This window comes from Balaenoptera physalus (genome assembly GCF_965194825.1).
Source record: "Balaenoptera physalus genome assembly, chromosome: 8".
Classification (NCBI taxonomy): domain Eukaryota; kingdom Metazoa; phylum Chordata; class Mammalia; order Artiodactyla; family Balaenopteridae; genus Balaenoptera; species Balaenoptera physalus.
The window spans coordinates 67,440,598-67,459,035 of NC_138887.1; the positions used below are offsets into that span (position 1 = coordinate 67,440,598).

Consider the following 18,438-nt stretch of genomic DNA (forward strand, 5'->3'; position numbering starts at 1 on the left):
TCCCAAACCTCATAATGCCGGCTATATTTAGTTTTATAATTTCATACTTTATTTTATTTTTAATTTTTTTTAAGTTTATTTTTGGCTGCGTTGGGTCTTCGTTGCTGTGCGCAGGCTTTCTCTAGTTGCGGCGAGCGGGGGCTACTCTTCGTTGCGGTGCGTGGGCTTCTCATTGTGGTGGCTTCTCTTGTTGTGGAGCATGGGCTCTAGGTGCACGGGCTTCAGTAGTTGTGGCACGTGGGCTCAGTAGTTGCGGGCCCTAGAGTGCAGGCTCAGTAGTTGTGGTGCACGGGCTTAGTCGCTCCGCAGCTTGTGGGATCTTCCCAGACCAGGGATTGAACCCACGTCCCCTGCATTGGCAGGCGGATTCTTAACCACCGCACCACCAGGGAAGTCCCAATAATTTCATACTTTAATATTAAGAAAAATAGATGAGTGTGAAGAGAAAGAAACTGTTGATTCTTTGCAACCCGAGTTCTATGCTTTGGAAGGAATTTTAAAATGGTGCATCAATTAAGATGTGTGAGCTAAACAGCTATAAAAGATTGGGCTGTAGGAAGATTTAAAGATCTGGAAGGGCCGTCATCAGTTAGTTTGTGGAGAGACTAGAGAGCCTCAATCTGGTGAATTGCTTTGTTCCTTGTTAAAGTAGAGAAAGACTTTAAAGACATTTAGACACTTGCAAAGCCATCTGAGTAAGAATCCCATAGGCACCCGCTTATGAGACACCAGGTTCTCTACAGAGTGCTCTTCACAGGGTCCCTGTGCTACTTCACCCCAGAGGCTCAGCTAAAGTGACTGTCTGTGATTGCAGAGAACATTAGTAACCAAAATAAAAGTATTACGATATAATAATGAAGCGTACAGGCTTTGGGGCAAGGCAGACCTGGCTTGAATTTTAAGTCTGCAATTTGTTATGTGTCCTTAGGTAAGTCATGAAACTTCTCCAATCCTCAGTTTCCTCATCAGAAAATAGGGGTGATAATAATACTACCTTGCTCCTGGAGTTTTTGTGAGAATTAAATGATACAATGTTTGGGGAGCATGTGGCACTATGTCAGGTACAATACCAGTGCCCTATAAATAATAGCTGTTAAGATTCCATTGTTTAACTTTTCTAAAGCTTTCACTTCTCACCTTGCTATCTTTCAAGACCTGTCTAGATGTCTTTTAGAATCCAACTCCATAATTCTTTATTAATTTGGCTACGTTAGTGATGTCTGTATTAGTTTGCTAGGGTTTGCCCTAACAAAATACCAAAGACTAAGTGGCTTAAACAACAGAAATTTGTTTTCTCACAGTTCTGGAGGCTGGAAGCCCAAGATCAAGGTGTCAGCCGGTTTGGTTTCTTCTGAGTTCTCTCTCCTTGGCTCACCTCCCTGCTGTGTCCTCACGTGATCATTTCTCTGTGTGCACGCATGCCTCTGGTTTGGATTGGATTAGGGCCCACCCTAATGGCCTCATTTGAACTTACCCATCACTTTAAAGGCCCTCATTCTGAGGCATTGGGGTTGGGCTTCAATGTGAATTGGGGGCACGGGGCGGGGGGACACAATCCAACCATAACATTTACACAAGTAAATTATTTTCCACTTCATTTGAAAATAACCACCTTCAAGAATCATGGCCTGAATAGAAAGTATGGTTCAGTGTCTCCTAGCCACTGAAATGCCATGACTTTTTAGGAGTCTCCATATATAACGTATATAGCAAGTTCATTTATTGTGTGTAAAAAATATTTAAGAGGTCTGGTTTAAGGCTTTATAAATTGATATATAATATTTCTAAAACATGATCTCTGATAATAGGCTGCACATATTTTTTAAAACACATTATTGTTGAAAAATACTTTTTTATGTCATTTGTTGAGCAAGGAGTTAGGGAACATTTACATGTGTACCATGGATATATGTAAAATCAAATAAGATACGTATTCACTGAGCACCTGTTCAGGTAAAGCACTAAGCCAAAGGTTAGGGGCAAACCTAGAACACTCCCTGCTCTCTACTTAAGAAAATGCCAGAAATGTCACCAAGTGAGTTCATTTAATTGTCAGTTAAATGCTCAGTATAGATAATGAGTCTTGTGTGTTCACAATTGCCTCTGAAGCCCAGAGTTAGGATTTTGAACTTGTGATGGTTAGCTACCATAATATTGGGAGAAAGGGAAGTGGTATAATCAGAAAAATAGACCCATAGGTAGCTCACTGCAGCATTCAGGACAAGTGGAAGGAGAGAGACCTGTGAGGAAGTACTGTGATAGCAGAGTGGTATTTATTTTTTTTAAATAAGTTTAAGCTAACATTTATTTATTTATTTATTTATTTATTTATTTTTGGCTGTGTTGGGTCTTCGTTTCCGTGCGAGGGCTTTCTCCAGTTACGGCAAGCGGGGGCCACTCTTCATCGCGGTGCGCGGGCCTCTCACTATCGCGGCCTCTCTTGTTGCGGAGCACAGGCTCCAGACGCGCAGGCTCAGTAGTTGTGGCTCACGGGCCTAGTTGCTCCGCGGCACGTGGGATCTTCCCAGACCAGGGCTCGAACCCGCGTCCCCTGCATTAGCAGGCAGATTCTCAACCACTGCGTCACCAGGGAAGCCCCAGAGTGGTATTAAGAAAGGGTGCTCTGTCAGAAAACAAACTTATGGTTACCAAAGGCGAAAGGGAGGGGAGGGGTAAATGAGGAGTATGAGATTAACAGATACAAACCAGTATACGTAAAATAGATAAGCAACAAGACCTACTGTGTAGCACAGGGAACTATATTCAATATCTTCTAATAACCTATAATGGAAAAGAATCTAAATATATGTGTATATATGTACATATATATGTATATATATAGTTGAATCACTTTGCTGTATACTTGAAACTAATACAATATTGTAAATCAACTATATTTCAATTAAAAAAAGGAAGGGTGCTCTGAGAAGGATCTGACCAAGAATAATATCAAAGAATTACACATACCTCTGGTTTGAGCCTATGATAGTGATGTGTTCCAGCCTACCACAATGTTAAGTAGAACTTTGAAGCCAGGGCCTGTATATGATGGTGGCAGTGTTGTTACAATGACTGAGAATAGGTTACCCAGGATTATCAAGTATGGGAGTCAGGCACTGCCAGATATTCATAAGAGATCTTACCGTAAGGGGAATGCAAGAGAAACCTTCATTTACCAAAGGTTACTTCTTCCCCACACATAGAATATTTTGATTCCTGTTAAACAATGATCAAGACAAGTATGATTGAAATGTAACCAGAGAAAATTCCTTGTTTAATTTGTATTTTTATTCTTTCAGGCCGCTTTTTCGTGGAAGTTCAGATGTCGATCAACTAGGAAAAATCTTGGAGTAAGTATTAACTGTAATTTTACATCTGTGTCTGTAGCATTAAAACATTACAGTGACCTTCCTCTGACGTTCATATAATATGTTTATCTCTTGTCTTTCCTACCCCAAGCTGCTGCTGCTGCAGACAATGTTACTGTTTGTGTGGTGAGTGGGGACATGGTAGACGTCTGCTGTTTTGTGCAGAGCCCATCATGCCTTGTGGCCTGATTGCTCTGCTCTGGAAGCTTTTATGTTGCTCGTGTGGATCTTTTGACAGCTGCCCTTCCTCTGCTTGGCTGAGCTCCAGTTCTTTAAGTTCAGCTGTGTTGTCTGCTTGGGGTCATTTCAGATGCTTCCACTCAGAGGTGGGGCGCTCAATGACCAGGTAACCCATCCTTACCCACTGGGCTTCCCGTCCCCATTGAGTATCCTGTAGTCATCCAGGTTGGTTTTACATTGTTTTGTTTTGTCTTCCTGGGCAAAGGATGGTATGCTACACAATCCATTTTTCTTTGGAACACTGAAAAAGGAGATGAGAATCCTAGGTTTCAATCCTATGCCTGTGGCTAAATAACTGTGCAGTCTTGAAAAAGTCATTTAAAACACCATGTAGAAGACTTACACAGCGCCTTGTACATAGTAAATGCTTTAAAAAAATGTTAGCTATTATTATAATTCATCATTAATTGTTTAACCTTTTTGTTCCTTAACTTCTTCGCCTGAGAAATGAAACTTTAAGGCTTTCTTGTGCTCGAATTCTTTGGTTCCAGTTGTCTGTGACGTAGCTCCTTGATGATTTTCAGAGTTCCATTAGCATACATGTTTGTGCATGTGAGAGTATGGACGCTTTCATGTGTCTAGAATGGGAAGAAGAGGCTTTTCTTCTCACAGAGCATGCAGTACAGCAACCTTTTGGGATCTGTGTGGTTGCCAAGCCCCATCAGGATTCGGGTGGAGTAGGAAGAAAGTGGGAGTTCTAGAACCAAAAATAGCCCTGATCGTTGCTCTGTACCATTTTATAGCCATCCTAGTAATTTTTATGATATTTGCAGCCTGTAAAACTGATGAAAAGTCCCCCTAAAGAAAAGCATTATATTTTAACACTATTTTCTCATGCATAACTGCTTAAAACAGTCGGAATAAACCCGGAACCTGAGTTTGTTCTTTCAGTGACTGGAAGCAGCTCCAATAGGCTTCTGTTAGTGCCAGAGTCACTGCTGAGTCAGAACCCAGTGGCTTTAAGGCCTGAAAAACATTTGCTAGTTTTATTGTCTGGGGGCTTCCTGGGTCCAGGGCAGCTGCCACGACGGCTGCTCCTGCCACTGCTACTGTCCGCTCTGTAAGATGGACGAATTCAGGACTAAACTTGCACATTACTCTCTGCTTCTGGGTGTCACGTTCTTTGATCATTCAGTGATGAACTCCCATCTGTTCTTCCCTATCCCTGTTGAATCTATTTTGTGTGCACGTGATTGTGAAGAGGGAACTGTGAAAGTCAGGCATACCAGTGACTCTCTTGTTAAAAGTAAGAACAACCTTGACTGAAACCAGCTTGCCAGACACTGACGTCCTTCACCTGCTTTTCCTTGCTGACTCCACCTGGGCGTTCTGTCCACCTCTAGCACCGACGTCTTCAATCTCGTTAACACTGCTGGTGCCCCTTAGTACGTGAAGCCAGTGGGATGGACCAGAAGGAACCTTTGACGAACATGTTTGACTTGCTTCCAAGGGAAAGCCATTTCCACTTTTGGCAAAGGCCTAAGATCCCAGGTTGCCAGCAGAAAAGAAGCCATAAAGTTTGATATGTTTTGTGCCTTTAGATTTTACTTCTTGGTTTCTGGCATTGTTTCATTGAAATTATATTCTGTTTCCTCTGAATGTATTCATTGCTTTGGCAGAGAGAAGAGGGACAACGCTGCACCCTAGTGTCACTTCTGAAGTACTTGAAAAATGATTTCTGTCTCAGCCACCACTGCCATTTATAGGTTTTGTGCTTTGTCAGTCTTTCCAGTACAAATGTCAACTTTTAAGGCTTATATTCAGCTTTGTCCAAATACTGAAATTTGATGCAAGCCCTTTTTAACGGACCTATCAGAATTTCACAACACTCATATATAGGCCATAAACGTTCACACTGGATATTAAACTGAATATTTTTTAAAAGAAAGCCGTATTCACATTCTCTTAAGGGGAAAACTGTTTCTGTGTTTCGGAAGATTTATACTTTCAAAGAACAGTAAGTACTTTGAAAGTGAAACTGAATGCTTTTAGCCTGTGACATTTTAGAGCATTTTTAAGAGCGGAGTCATAGTTAAATGGAAACAAAATACTGGATTTGGAATACGTTCGCTCCAGGCTCTGGGCTGAACTATGTGTGAATTTGGCAGTTCATTTTATTCCTCATCCTCAGTTTCCCCATCTATATAATAGAAATAATAATACCTGACCTACGTGTCTCAGGAGGTGGTAGATTTAAGAACATTTTTATAAGTTATTTATATAAACAGATATGTATATGTATGTATGTATACATCACACATATACATACAGGGACACTGTTTTTCTGAGAGCTTTTGGCATTCAGCTGCCCACATTGCCAGATTTAACTCAATATAAATATATTCAAAACTGCAAATAAAAAAGATTTTAAACTTGTACTGAGTTGTTATAATCAATTTCTAGGTGACTGGTGATGATATGCAAAAATATTGATATAAAAATGGCTAAAAGGCCAAAAATGACTGAAAGACAATTTTTTGAAGTTATTTAGTAAGCATTCTTCTGTTCTTCCTCTGCCTGTCCCATTCTATCCAAACACACACACTTTTTTTTTTTAATAATAAATGGTAATGTTTTTGTTTTCTCTTTTTATTCTTATTCTAGATCTTGCTGTTAAACAAATTAGTATGTTGCTCAAGTTGTCATTTCCATTCATCTGTCCCGTAAACATGTCCATGAGTCTGTTTTTATCTACCTCAATAACCTGACTCTCCCCACATGTCTGACAGAGGTAGGATTACTGTGTCTTTCCCCAGACACCCAGTGATAGGTGTCTGCTCTTCCCAGGTGAGGTCTGTTACCTGGGCTCTGTTGAGGTGAGGGAAGGGGAACAAAGCCCTACAGAGATCTTGTGACATTTACCACCATGTGTTCCTGCACCCTGGAGGACTTGTTCAGGAGGACATCCCCTGGGCCTTAGTCCCAGCGAGTGCAGGCCAAGAAGACGACGATGCAGGCCAGCACCTTTTCTAACTGTAGTCAAAAGAGTTTGCTCAGTATTTGAATAGTCATACAGTCTGTCCACTAAACAGCCTGTGCTGTTTTTGTATCACTTGATGCTCTCTCTACCTTTCTGATCCCAGGATGGTTTTCAGGGGGAACATAAATGATACTGTTTTTATTAATTGTTTGCTCACTTTGTAATAGCATAAAATAGTTATATAAAATATGTAAATTAAATTATGTAAGTTAAATTTGATATTAAATTATAAAATGGTATTGCATAACATAGGACTAACATAGCTTTTAGGCCCATTTTTTTGGTCTGGTTCCGATTTATGTAATTACTGTGTGGGGAATTATTCTTTAACCAAAAATGCAACCAAATTTACGTGCAAACAAATCATGTTAGATGAGTATCATAAAGGCATGTCAGTACAGGAGTGTTCGATCAGAACACGAAAAGCACTCCTGGGCATAAAGGAAAATATGATATACCCATGCGGGTCTCCTTTGAATATATAGGTCCTGCTCTGTCAGTATTTCAGGGCTTATTGGTAATACAGTAGTTTCCAGTTCTGCATGATCTCTTACATTTTGTCTTCCGCCAGAGTAATCTCTTATCTCTCCCCAGTGGTTTTTACAGTTCTCCTGTGAGATTACCCTATTGCAGTACCTGATTACCCTGCCATGGTCACCGTATTGCAGTAGGACAGAGAGAAATGAGAGTCCCAGTCATACAAGTGATGAACTCCTGAGGCTCTGTGTCCCCCATGCCTGCCCCTTAGGCTTTACCTTCTTCTAGAATTGGTGGAGAAATAGCTTCAGCACAGTAGCTAATGCTTAGGTTCACCTGTGGTTCTTTTGCAGCGTAATTGGACTCCCGGGAGAAGAGGACTGGCCTAGAGATGTCGCCCTCCCCAGGCAGGCTTTTCACTCAAAATCTCCTCAACCAATTGAGAAGTTTGTAACAGATATTGATGAACAAGGCAAAGACCTACTTCTGGTAAGTTCACATGATGCAGAGTTGGTCTGCACTGTGCTCGTGAGAGACTTGCCTTGTCCACACTGGGCGCTGGGCACAGTGTCAGTTCAACATCATGTGCCACAACCACACGGGGCAGAGGCCACAGTCTCTCTGCAGCTTTCATTTCCAGCCCTATAGCAGCTAGTGGCTTTTGATTCTGCAATGTCTTTAGGTCCTATAGAAAGAGAAAGAGGGACTTCCCTGGTGGTGCAGTGGTTAAGAATCTGCCTGCCAGTGCAGGGGATACGGGTTCGAGCCCTGGTCCGGGAGGATCCCACATGCCGCAGAGCAATGAAGCCCGTGCGCCACAACTACTGAGCCTGCACTCTAGAGCCCACGAGCCACAACTGCTGAGCCCGTGCGTCACAACTACTGAAGCCTGCGCTCTAGAGCTTGTGAGCCACAACTACTGAGCCCGCGTGCTGCAACTACTGAAGCCCGCACGCCTAGAGCCCGTGCTCCACAACAAGAGAAGCCACTGCAATGAGAAGCCCGTGCACCACAACAAAGAGTAGCCTGCACTCGCCACAACCAGAGAAAGCCCACATGCAGCAACGAAGACCCAACACAGCCAAAAAATAAATAAATAAATAAATAAATAAATAAATACTATGTATCAATAAATGCAGCCAAAATTTGAAGAAAAAATAAAAAATGAAGGAGTCTGATCCACACCCTTTCAGTCTGCCATCTTCGAATGTTCTTTTGAATGCAACCTTAGAATCCTCTGGGTTCGTCTAAACACATGCTTCTTTAGAAGTAAATATTATGTTTCCTTGTTTACACTTTCATGCTACTTTAAGCAGCTTGTTTGGCATTTTAATGTGTCTTTTCTTAAACAGGCACATCTTTAGGAAGATGTTTTTCCAAAGGAACTGGATAGCAATACTCCTTTTAGTTATTGATTTACTTAATAAGTATTGAACATGCCCTGACATATAAAATACCTCACTGAAAATAAAGACTTCTGTGCCCTGTTTGAGAGTCAAACTCATAATACTTGGCTTTGAACATAATTCTTTGTATTTGGAGACCAAAACAATAGGTAGAAGAAAGTACCTATGGGGCTACTCTTGGTGTTTGGAACCCAATGAGTAGTAAATGAGTGTATCCTTTACCAGCTGAATTAACAACCTTTGATATCTAGCCAAGAAAGTGCTCCTAGACTCAGAAGCTTACTCCCATTCTGTCAGTATACTATGAATTTTAGATATAGACCTAAGAGTCTATAGGTCCTAGTAGACATGTTACGTATGCTTCAGCTCTGTGTGGACACAGCCATCGATCGGCATGTTTGCAGAGCCAAGGATTTTCCCAGTGAAAGCCCTAACTCCATCTTCAGCTGATGGTGGCTCATTTTCTGATGCTTAGGCAAAAGTTCCCTCCACTGCCAAATTATAGACAAGGACAGCTCTATTCCTCCCCACTGTTGATTTGTAAGACACTCACTAGTGTGGCCTGGAAATGGAAAGCCATCCAGAGTGTAAATGCTCTGTCTCTGTCCTGTGCATCACATGCTCTTAGCAACTCTGCTTTTCTCTGCCCTTTTCTCCACCTCAGTGCTTCTTTTCAGTCCTACTGTCTGCTCCCCTAACTTTAGCTGGTCCCTTGACTATCAGAACTTCAACTAATTCACAGATCCTTTCAGCTCTAATCCCACTGCTAGCATTTGCCCTGTCACTGTTTCCTATATCAGATTCCTACAAGGAGGAACCTGGCTGCCATACCTCACCCTTTTTTGCCAAACCGTGATAAGGGTTGCTACCTACGGCCAGGCTGTACTCCTGGCCCAATCAGCTATGACAGGAGAGGGTGAGGAGCGTGTGTTATAAAATATAGCCACGATAGGATTTCCTTTTCAGCAGGAGCTTTGAATGAAATGTTCCTCTTAGTAGAGGATTCTGGACAGACCGTGACAGTGATGAACAACTTTGGTAGTGAAGTAGCCCAGTCCTTCAGCTAACGGAACATCCAAAGACAACCCAAAAGATCTCCTGGCTCCAACGTTATTAGGAATCACCAAGAAGAACTTAAAATGTAAAGATAACAGCCAATGCCATGTGTCCATTCAGGGTCCCCCACTAGAGGTGGTGGCTTCCAAAGTCGGACCACACACTAGTGCTAATCTGAAGAAGTAGCAGGAGACAAAAAAGAAAAAGGAGCAAAGAAACCTACCAAAGAGAGAAGAAAGTAGGTAGACAAGGAAGGGCAGCAGAGATTAGAAAAAGGAGAGGAATAAAAAGCAGAGCCAGTCACATCATGACCAGGTAAAACTTAAGCATGGAGCATAATATCCACAGGCATGCAGGGAAAGGACAGTCCAAGACCTTAAACCTCAGCACTCTCTGAAAGCTCTCACTGTTTCATCCTAGAGGGACACAAGCTAGAACTCTAAAGCAGAGAAGGCAGGCCATTCGGTACAAGAGAGGCAGCTGAGATCCCAAAAGTAACTGTTGCCGCTATTGAAAATTTTTTACTAAGGAAGAAAAGTAAAGAGTATTTTAGAAAGTTGTTTTATTTAAGAAACAATTAACATTTAAAAGTTTAGCACTTTAAGAGTTATCCTTCATTTTTATCTGAAAAAACAGTTGACTTTATAGAATGCCTCAATCTTTCACATATGGATGTACATACATCAACATCTATAAATGCTCTTATGTAGATATATAAGCAGTGTGCAGTAACAAGACAATTCAGGGGAAGAATTATTTTTAGCAGGCAAAACCTACATATCTTTATAAGTTTTGTACCCTTCATCATGATTAACTTGGGAGGCTGGGTACTTACTCCAAATATGATGCTCTTGCTGAAAAACGTTTTGGAGTTCTTGCTATCTAACTGCTTTCAGAGCCTGAGGTACGTTTTTTTTTTTTTTTTTGGTCCTTGTATTAGTCTGTTTTTCTTTTGTTTCTTTTTTTTTTTTAATTATTTATTTATTTATGGCTCTGTTGGGTCTTCGTTTCTGTGCAAGGGCTTTCTCTAGTTGCGGCGAGCGGGGGCCACTCTTCATCGCGGTGCGCGGGCCTCTCACTATCGCGGCCTCTCTTGTTGCGGAGCACAAGCTCCAGACGCGCAGGCTCAGCAATTGTGGCTCACGGACCTAGTCGCTCCGCGGCATGTGAGATCTTCCCAGACCAGGGCTCGAACCCGTGTCCCCTGTATTGGCAGGCAGATTCTCAACCACTGCGCCACCAGGGAAGCCCCGTATTAGTCCGTTTTTGATGCATAACAAACAACAACAAAAAAAACTGTCTCACTAGCATACAGCAATAAGCCTTTGTTTCTTGCTCATGTGTCTTCACATTGGCAGAGACAGCTCTTTGAGTCATCTAGAGCAACTCTGCTTCAGCCAGTGGGTCAAGTACTGGTCTTCTCCATGTGTCTCATTCTGGGGCCCAGGCCCGAGGGCCTTTGGCTCCCTGCGGCATGTTTTTCTCATCCTAGAAGGTAGGTGCTCCCAGAAGGGCAAGCAGAAACCTACGACGCCCCTGAAGGCCTAGGCTTGGAAGAGATACCCTGCCATTTATGTCCACGTTCCATTGGCCAAAGGAAGTTACATGGCCAACTTTAATAGAAGAACGAATACTCCTCCCATGGAGAGGGGGAAGGAAAGAAAAGGAATATGTGTTAGAAAATGATCCAGACCACTGTAGTAGTCAACTCTTGACTAGGTGGTAATTCAAAAGCTCATTTTTTAAGGCAGTTATTTGGCAAGCAAATTATTTTTTTTTGCAGAAACAATATTATTATGCAAGATTTTAAAATTAGTTCTCAAAATAGCCAATTGTTCTACTGACGTAGAGCAATAATAGGATTCAACCATCTTTTCTAACAATGTTTATAGGACAAAATGTATTACAACCTCCAACTTGAGATTCTCACACACCTCCCACATTAGGCTAAAGATTTCTCCTTTTCTCTACCCTCTTCCCAGCCCTAAGCCATGCGTGTAGTGTGGGAACAGGGCTTCCTCTCAGATAATCCTCTAGGGACTTGTCTCTCTATCTTGGACATATTTCTACAACTTTTTTTTTCTTTTTCCTATGTCCTGGGAATTAAACTGGCTGCTTCCTTTTCTAATGCCACTACATAATTTTTTCCTTCTTGGACTCTGGGAAGAAAAAACTCAAGCTCAAGAATTTTGCCCCTGCTTTCCTGTCCTTTGGGAATTCAGCCCTTGCAAAGCTTTTCTCAAGATGTTTATTGCTATTAGAGACAGTAGAACCATTCTAGGAACAATCTCCTTCCTCTGCTTGTCGTTTGGGTCTTTGATTTTCAGAAGACGCTATGCGCAGGTTGGCGTCCATGGACCGGTAGGGAGCTCAGGATAAATAACATTTCAGGGGACCCAACAGTTCACCTGAAGTTAAGTGTAGAATTTTCTGTTTGTATGTGTTTTTCTAGCTCAGTTGCATTCAGCAGAGTTTTAGAGGAGTCCCTAATCCACTCAGGACCTAAGACTGTGAGATACTTAAGCGCAGAAACCCAGATTAAATGGAAGAGGTCTACATAACCATGATAATGTTAAGTCTAGATTACACAGAGGACTGAAATCAAGAGAAATTTCAGATCCCCAGCCCACTTCAGTAGACACAGCGTCACAAGGATGGAGAAGCTGGTATAGCTTCTCTGCTACATGTGAGCTCCTGGGGCAGAGGGCGGGGGGAGACATTACTCACCGTTAGTGCTTGCCACCTGCTAGGCATGCTGGAGGAGTTGGTGGAAGGAGAGGAGGAGGATTTGAAGAACGAGATTACCTGGGGTTGGAGTGGAAATGGCACTGAATTAGGGAAACGTTGTGACTGATTATGTATCAACAGCTTGGGAATGCAGATTGCTGCTCCAGAGTTCACCTTTCCCTCCTTTCACCTTCTACCTGCACTTGAGTCAACGCCTGGAATAGAGTTTAGTGACTTGACTTGAATCTGATGGTCTCCTTGTAGGGCTGCTGCTAGCCCATATGGCACCTTGATGTGAATTAGAAGGAAGGCATCTCTTTCTCTGGGTGGCGCAGCCCTGGGGCAGTGGATCGGGATGATTACGGTCTAGGCTTTAGCCCTTACTTGTTGCCTCCTCCACTGGCCCTGGGTTCAGTAATTATCCTTTACACCTGAACAAGGCAACCCCCTTCCATTCCCTGCTCATTGATAAAATCAGGGTAAAAAATTAGGGTGAAGATTCCGACTGTAGCACTAGGTTTGCTAGCATCAGAAAAATCACTACCCTAAATAAAGTTATTTGCATGCTGTAATAATAATATGATTGGGTTGGAGAGAAATCCTGGGTGGGTAACAGTCCACAGGCAACCCAAAAGGTGTTGCCTTTTCCTGAGCAGACATATATGAGTACTGTCTACATTGTATTTAGTGTCCCTTGAAGTAGATATTCATTCTCATTATAGATACATGTAATATGTGGCAGTGAGCAGATACATAACTATGTGTGGCAGTGAATAGATACATAACTATGTAAGCACATTATTTAAATGGATATGTTTTATGTCAATCTGTTATTTTGTCTCTATCACAGAAGTGCTTGACATTTAATCCAGCCAAAAGAATATCGGCCTACAGTGCCCTGTCTCACCCATACTTCCACGACCTGGAGAGGTGCAAGGAAAACCTGGATTCCCACCTGCCGCCCAGCCAGAACAGCTCAGAAATGAATACAGCCTGAGCTGCCTGGAGCTGATCATCCGGAGAACCTCCTTGGTAGCTGATGGGTCCCCTGAGTAAGCCCTGCAGAGCTGCTGAGGATCACTGGCTGGAGACCTTCTAGCTGCCGTCTTCTGGATGGGCTCTGCTTCTCTGAGGAAACCGCCTCGTTTACTGTTTTGAAATCAATGCAAGAGTGATTGCAGCTTTATGTTCATTCGTTTGTTTGTTTGTCTGTTTGTTTTAAGAACCTGGAAAAATTCCAGAAGAGAAGCTGCTGACCAATTGTGCTGCCATTTCATTTTTCTGATCTTGAATGCTGCCAGTGTGAAGTGAGCAATCCGGGCACAGCTGAGTTATGATGTAATGTCTCTGCAGGTGCTGGAGCCTGATTTGGTACTTTTGAGTGAGTGTATGTGCGTGTGCATGTGTGTATGTGTGTGTGTGTGATTCTTGATCTCTTAAAAAGTGTTACTTTCTGTAAACAACAAGAATAATTGAATTTTAAAGGCTCAAAGTGACCGCTAAATAACAGGTGTCTATTGACTAAAGGTGATTCACCAAAATGGGCTTCTCAAATTTAAAGTTGAGCCTATGTCCTTAGCATTTCTTTTCTGGCCCAAAGCAGTAAATTTGCTAATAGTAAAAGGTTCACTATCTAGGTGAAGTTTTATACACACAGCAAAAAGAAAAAAAAAAAATTCTAGTATCTTTTAAGAAACCTGTTTTTTGAAGCACAAATTCTATTTACTTTTCAAAAAGCTCATTTACTCCTTGTAATTTTAACCTGTATAATGTGCTTTATTGTTTCTTTTGAAAAATACCTATAAGCTTTTTCTTAACTTGCTATAGATTTAGGGAGTGTACCTCAACTAGGTAAAATCGTCAAAAAATAATAGAGAAAGCCTTTATTTCCTGGTTTGGAATTTATTTTCTTTTTGGTTTTTGTTGTTATTTTGTTTTGGTTTTGATTTTAGGAATTTGTCAGAAACTGTTTTCCTGTTTGGGTTTGGAGGATAGTTCTCTCTGACTAGAGACAGGAATGCCATTTAAGTTTTCCCCCACCTATTACACTGTACTTTTTCTACCGTGCACTGCCTCATTTGCAAAGTATCCATCTTATCTATCCCCCAGCGCATCTAATATGTATTACTACCCTTACATAATTAATAACGGATTGCTTAAGCTGTTCTCATGCACCTCCTACTTTCTTTCTTTCAATGAACCTTTCATAAATAGTTTGATTCAGATTTATGGCTTATGGCTCCAATTCCACAATCCTAACAGAGTCCCATATGTTCTCCCTCTACTGCAATCTTCCTGCCTGGCATTTGGCATTCACGGTTGTTACCTAGGTAATGAGTAGAAGACTGGTTCTTCTCAATCACCAGCAAGTAGATTGCTTCAAAGTGTAACTTAGTGTTTTACAGCTTTATAGAATATATTGTCAGTGTAGTATCTGAGGGAATGTCCTTAACTATTTTTTAGAAATATATATTTACTCTATAAAATTACCTATTCTCCGTCGCCAGGCTGTGCTTGTTTCTAGTGCCTTACGCACATGCCTGCTCTCTGCAGAGCCAGCCTGACCTGGGCATTGTGAACAGCTTTACTTTTCCTCTTGCCATTTTCTCTACAGTACTTTATATTCCATACCATCTCTGCCTTCTGTGTGGTTAGTGCTCAGTCGGCTCTAGTAACCAGAAGACATAGAGATGAAGTATCTTTTGGTAAGTTTAGCTAATTTCGCTTCCTGATTCATGTTTTACGAGCATGCAACAGTTAGACTGTGTTTAGAGTTAGGGTTTTCAAAGAATGGACATTGCTTCCCTGAGAAGAAAATGTGCCAGATGATGTTTATGCATAATCAGGCCTTTCTGAGTTCTCCACAGCTTAATATTGTATATGACTATCTTTATATATATATATATATATATATATATATATATATGTGGTTTAACATTGTTCTAATTCAGTAACTTCAAGAGCAGGAAAATTTTTCTAAAGCAAGATATGAGTGAGAAGATGGGCCATAAGAATGTTTTATACTTTCTTCCTTGTGACAACATCGATAATGTTTTGTCATCTCTGTAAATGCTTGAGATATAATGGATCCAGAGCATTCAGGTCAAGCATACTTGCGGTCTCCCTGGATAAATGAGTTCTGCCTTTCCTTCGATCGGGGGTCAAAATACAAAGACCAGGGGCCTAGAAATTGAATTATAAAACTCACTGAACTAATCCATCATGAACTTTTCAGTTAGTATCCATGGTTAGAGTGAACATGGGTTTTTGTGAAACTTGGGTTTTTGCTTTTGCAAAAGTTTTTCATAAGTTCACTTAAGAAAAATGCAGCTGTTCTAAACTGGAATTTTTCAGCATTCTTCAGCATTTTAAACATGTAGAGAGTTCAACTTTTATTTCTAACATATGCTCCTGATTCGTTTCTTGGTAGTGTTTATAAAGAAAACTTAAAGCACAAACATTTTGACATTAGATACTTGCCAGATTCCCCTCTGAGAGGCAGAAGGAGAGGGCTTTTCAGCCTCTCTGAACTTGTTAAAGAGTCTGTCCCCAGCTCTTCCATCCGGGTGGTTGTTGCACTTGAGTGATTACTCTCGTTTTATGTCTTTTACATCCGCCTCACCACTTCTGAAATCCAGATCCCACACAAGCACCCTTTGCCATTAGGGCACTTTGAAGCACAGAGCAGAATACAAGCTTACTGAATACGGCTTATTCTTCTGCTACATATGGTTTCAAACATGTTTGCCAAAAGCTAGGCAGTGGTTAGCTGAAAAGGTCATATTGCCCCAGGGCTATACTGAAGCAGCTTATAGCAGTAAGAAACAGGATGACAGACTTGAACTCACATTTGAATTTCTTACTAGGACTGGGGCAAGAATATGCCTGATAGTTTCTATATGATATTTAGTTCTAGTGGTCCAAGCTCTGGGAACTGCTGTGCTGGGGTGGAGTTGTAACAACCTGCATTTAAAGAGTCCATTTAGGCATCATAAGCTATCACGTGGCAAAGCTAATAAGGCCCTTATAACCTTAAAAACACAATCCCTGAGAGCTTGTCAGAACCCAGTGCGTTGGAGCCTCCCACTTTGTCTCTCCTTTGAAGTAGATGCAAACTCAAGGAGCAAAGAACCTGTTTCGGAAGAAAGCTCCAGGCCATTTCTGCCCCCTGTGTTCTCATGATTTTCTCTCAGGAAACACACACTTTGAATGGCAGACTTTTCATTTTGCCCCAGGTGACATACTAAAAATTGTTCAAAATATTCACCTAAGACCAGAATCTCAGCCTTTTAGTTTTAGGTAAAAATGAAAATTTTGGAATGCACAGGATGTTAATATCTTAAATAAAACATGTACCTGTTAATAGAGGAACTTATGGTCTGACTCCAGAATGTGATACTATCCATCCTGATGGGAAAAAACTTAAATATTACCAAACTTTTGAATCTTAAATTATGTATTTAAATTGCGTTTTTAACTAACTATAGCTGCTTCTCTTAAAAGTGGTACCTATAAAAGTCAGTAATGGCAGTTCTCATTCCTTAATGGAAATTAAATCATGTAAGCTTCCTAATATCATAAACATATTAAAATTCTTCTCTCTAAAGAATTGCTTCTTTTTTTAAGTGACAACTTTACTGTAATTTTTATGATAAGCACATGAGAGTGTCTCACATTTTCCAAAAACAGGCCTGTGTTGCATAGGTGGGTCTAGGAAAGAATAATGTTGAAAGTTAGTAAGCCACTGTAATTACTTAATTGTGTTAGTACAGTTTCTTGGAAAGAAAATATTGAAATATTATAAATTCCTAGATATTGACAGAATTCAAAAGAATGCATAAAGACATAAAATGATGTCTTTATTTTATAAAAAATAAAGATGTGATATGATTTCTAAATCTTTAAAAACCATGAGACACTAGGCAATGGATAGAGGAAATTCTGGAGAAAATGAAGGTATTCAAAGATGGATAGTTTCAAAGTTATGTATATTTTGACGGATATATATTTTATTAACATGTATTGCAAGAATTTATATTCAAGTCACTTGGCAACTATGAACTTGATATGCGCAGAAACAAATTTTATGGAAAAGTCACTCCAAACAGTTACTATTTCAAAGGTTGAGCTAATCATACTAAACCATCCCTATTCCTTCCTCATTTCATGGAAGGAAGCAGCCATGTGAAACTACACTTGTTATGCAAGCCTAAAAATGTTTGTTGTAAAAAAATAAATAAATTTTTTAAAGGTGTGTGTCCTATGCCACCCGGATTTTTGAAAACTTGTGAAACCCAAACCATTTATCATGTGCATTCAGTACATTCAGATGTATGATTAGGAAGATAATTACATGTTCCTTCCCCACAGTGGAAAAACTTCTCAAGGCTACCAAAAACTTGTCAAGCAATGTAAGTCCTCAGATAATTAGTAGTGGTGTTTTCCTCATAAGCATAAGAAAATAGCATTTTCATTTTTTATCAATGCAATTTTCAACCTGGTTTTGTTACATACCTATATCTCAAGCATTTCTAACTTGAACTTTTTCAGAAAATAAACCAAAAATATTCCTTTGGCCTTTTCCATCTTCTGACCTTTGTTAACAACAAAAAATGGAGAAAGAGGAGGGGTCTGATTTTTACATGTTTTTCGCGATTAGTTGTTTGTTTTTTTTAATGAAGTGCAAACCAGCTTTTCAAAATGTTTTCTATTTCTTAGCATTCCCAGGGAGTTAATTTAGATAAATGAATGGACTTCCATCAACATATTTATGTTTCCTTGATACTGGTGCTCTGGCCTTGAAGAAGAAAACAAGACTCTCCTGAAAATAAATACAGGTTTTTTCCAAGCATCTGTTTAAATACTATTACAGCAATTTGAACTCAATATGGTAGGAAAGGGAGGCGGTTTTTCTTTCAAATGTCTGTTTTAAAATTCACACTGTCCTAAGGGATGAACTTTCTTGTTTTATTCTAGTATATTCCACAAGGTGGCACTTTGAAGGGGGGTGTGGAATCTGAGCAAGGCTTCTACCTTTATTTTTCTGCACACATTTGACTCTTGCCTAGCGCTTGTTTTTCAGGATGATTAATAATCTTCACAGTGTTCTGTAACTCAGATATTTTAGTTGTTAGCTAAGTTCTGAACAACTGTCTGCAAGTAAATTGTTCTTGAGGATGAATAA

At 40.5% G+C, this 18,438-nt stretch overlaps 1 protein-coding gene across 5 annotated transcripts in view; it reads left to right on the plus strand.

The window, feature by feature from the left end:
- Positions 1-17,834, plus strand: part of CDK6 (cyclin dependent kinase 6) — a 228,620-nt gene extending 210,786 nt beyond the window's left edge. For 4 of the 5 annotated variants that reach the window (XM_082472086.1, XM_082472088.1, XM_082472085.1 and 1 more), the window contains exons 6-8: positions 3,300-3,350; positions 7,419-7,554; positions 13,105-17,834. In XM_082472086.1, the coding sequence (XP_082328212.1) occupies positions 3,300-3,350; positions 7,419-7,554; positions 13,105-13,251 (334 nt within the window). In that variant the 3' untranslated portion in view covers positions 13,252-17,834. The other variant, XM_082472089.1, reaches the window with a different exon arrangement.
- Positions 17,835-18,438: the final 604 nt, after the last annotated feature.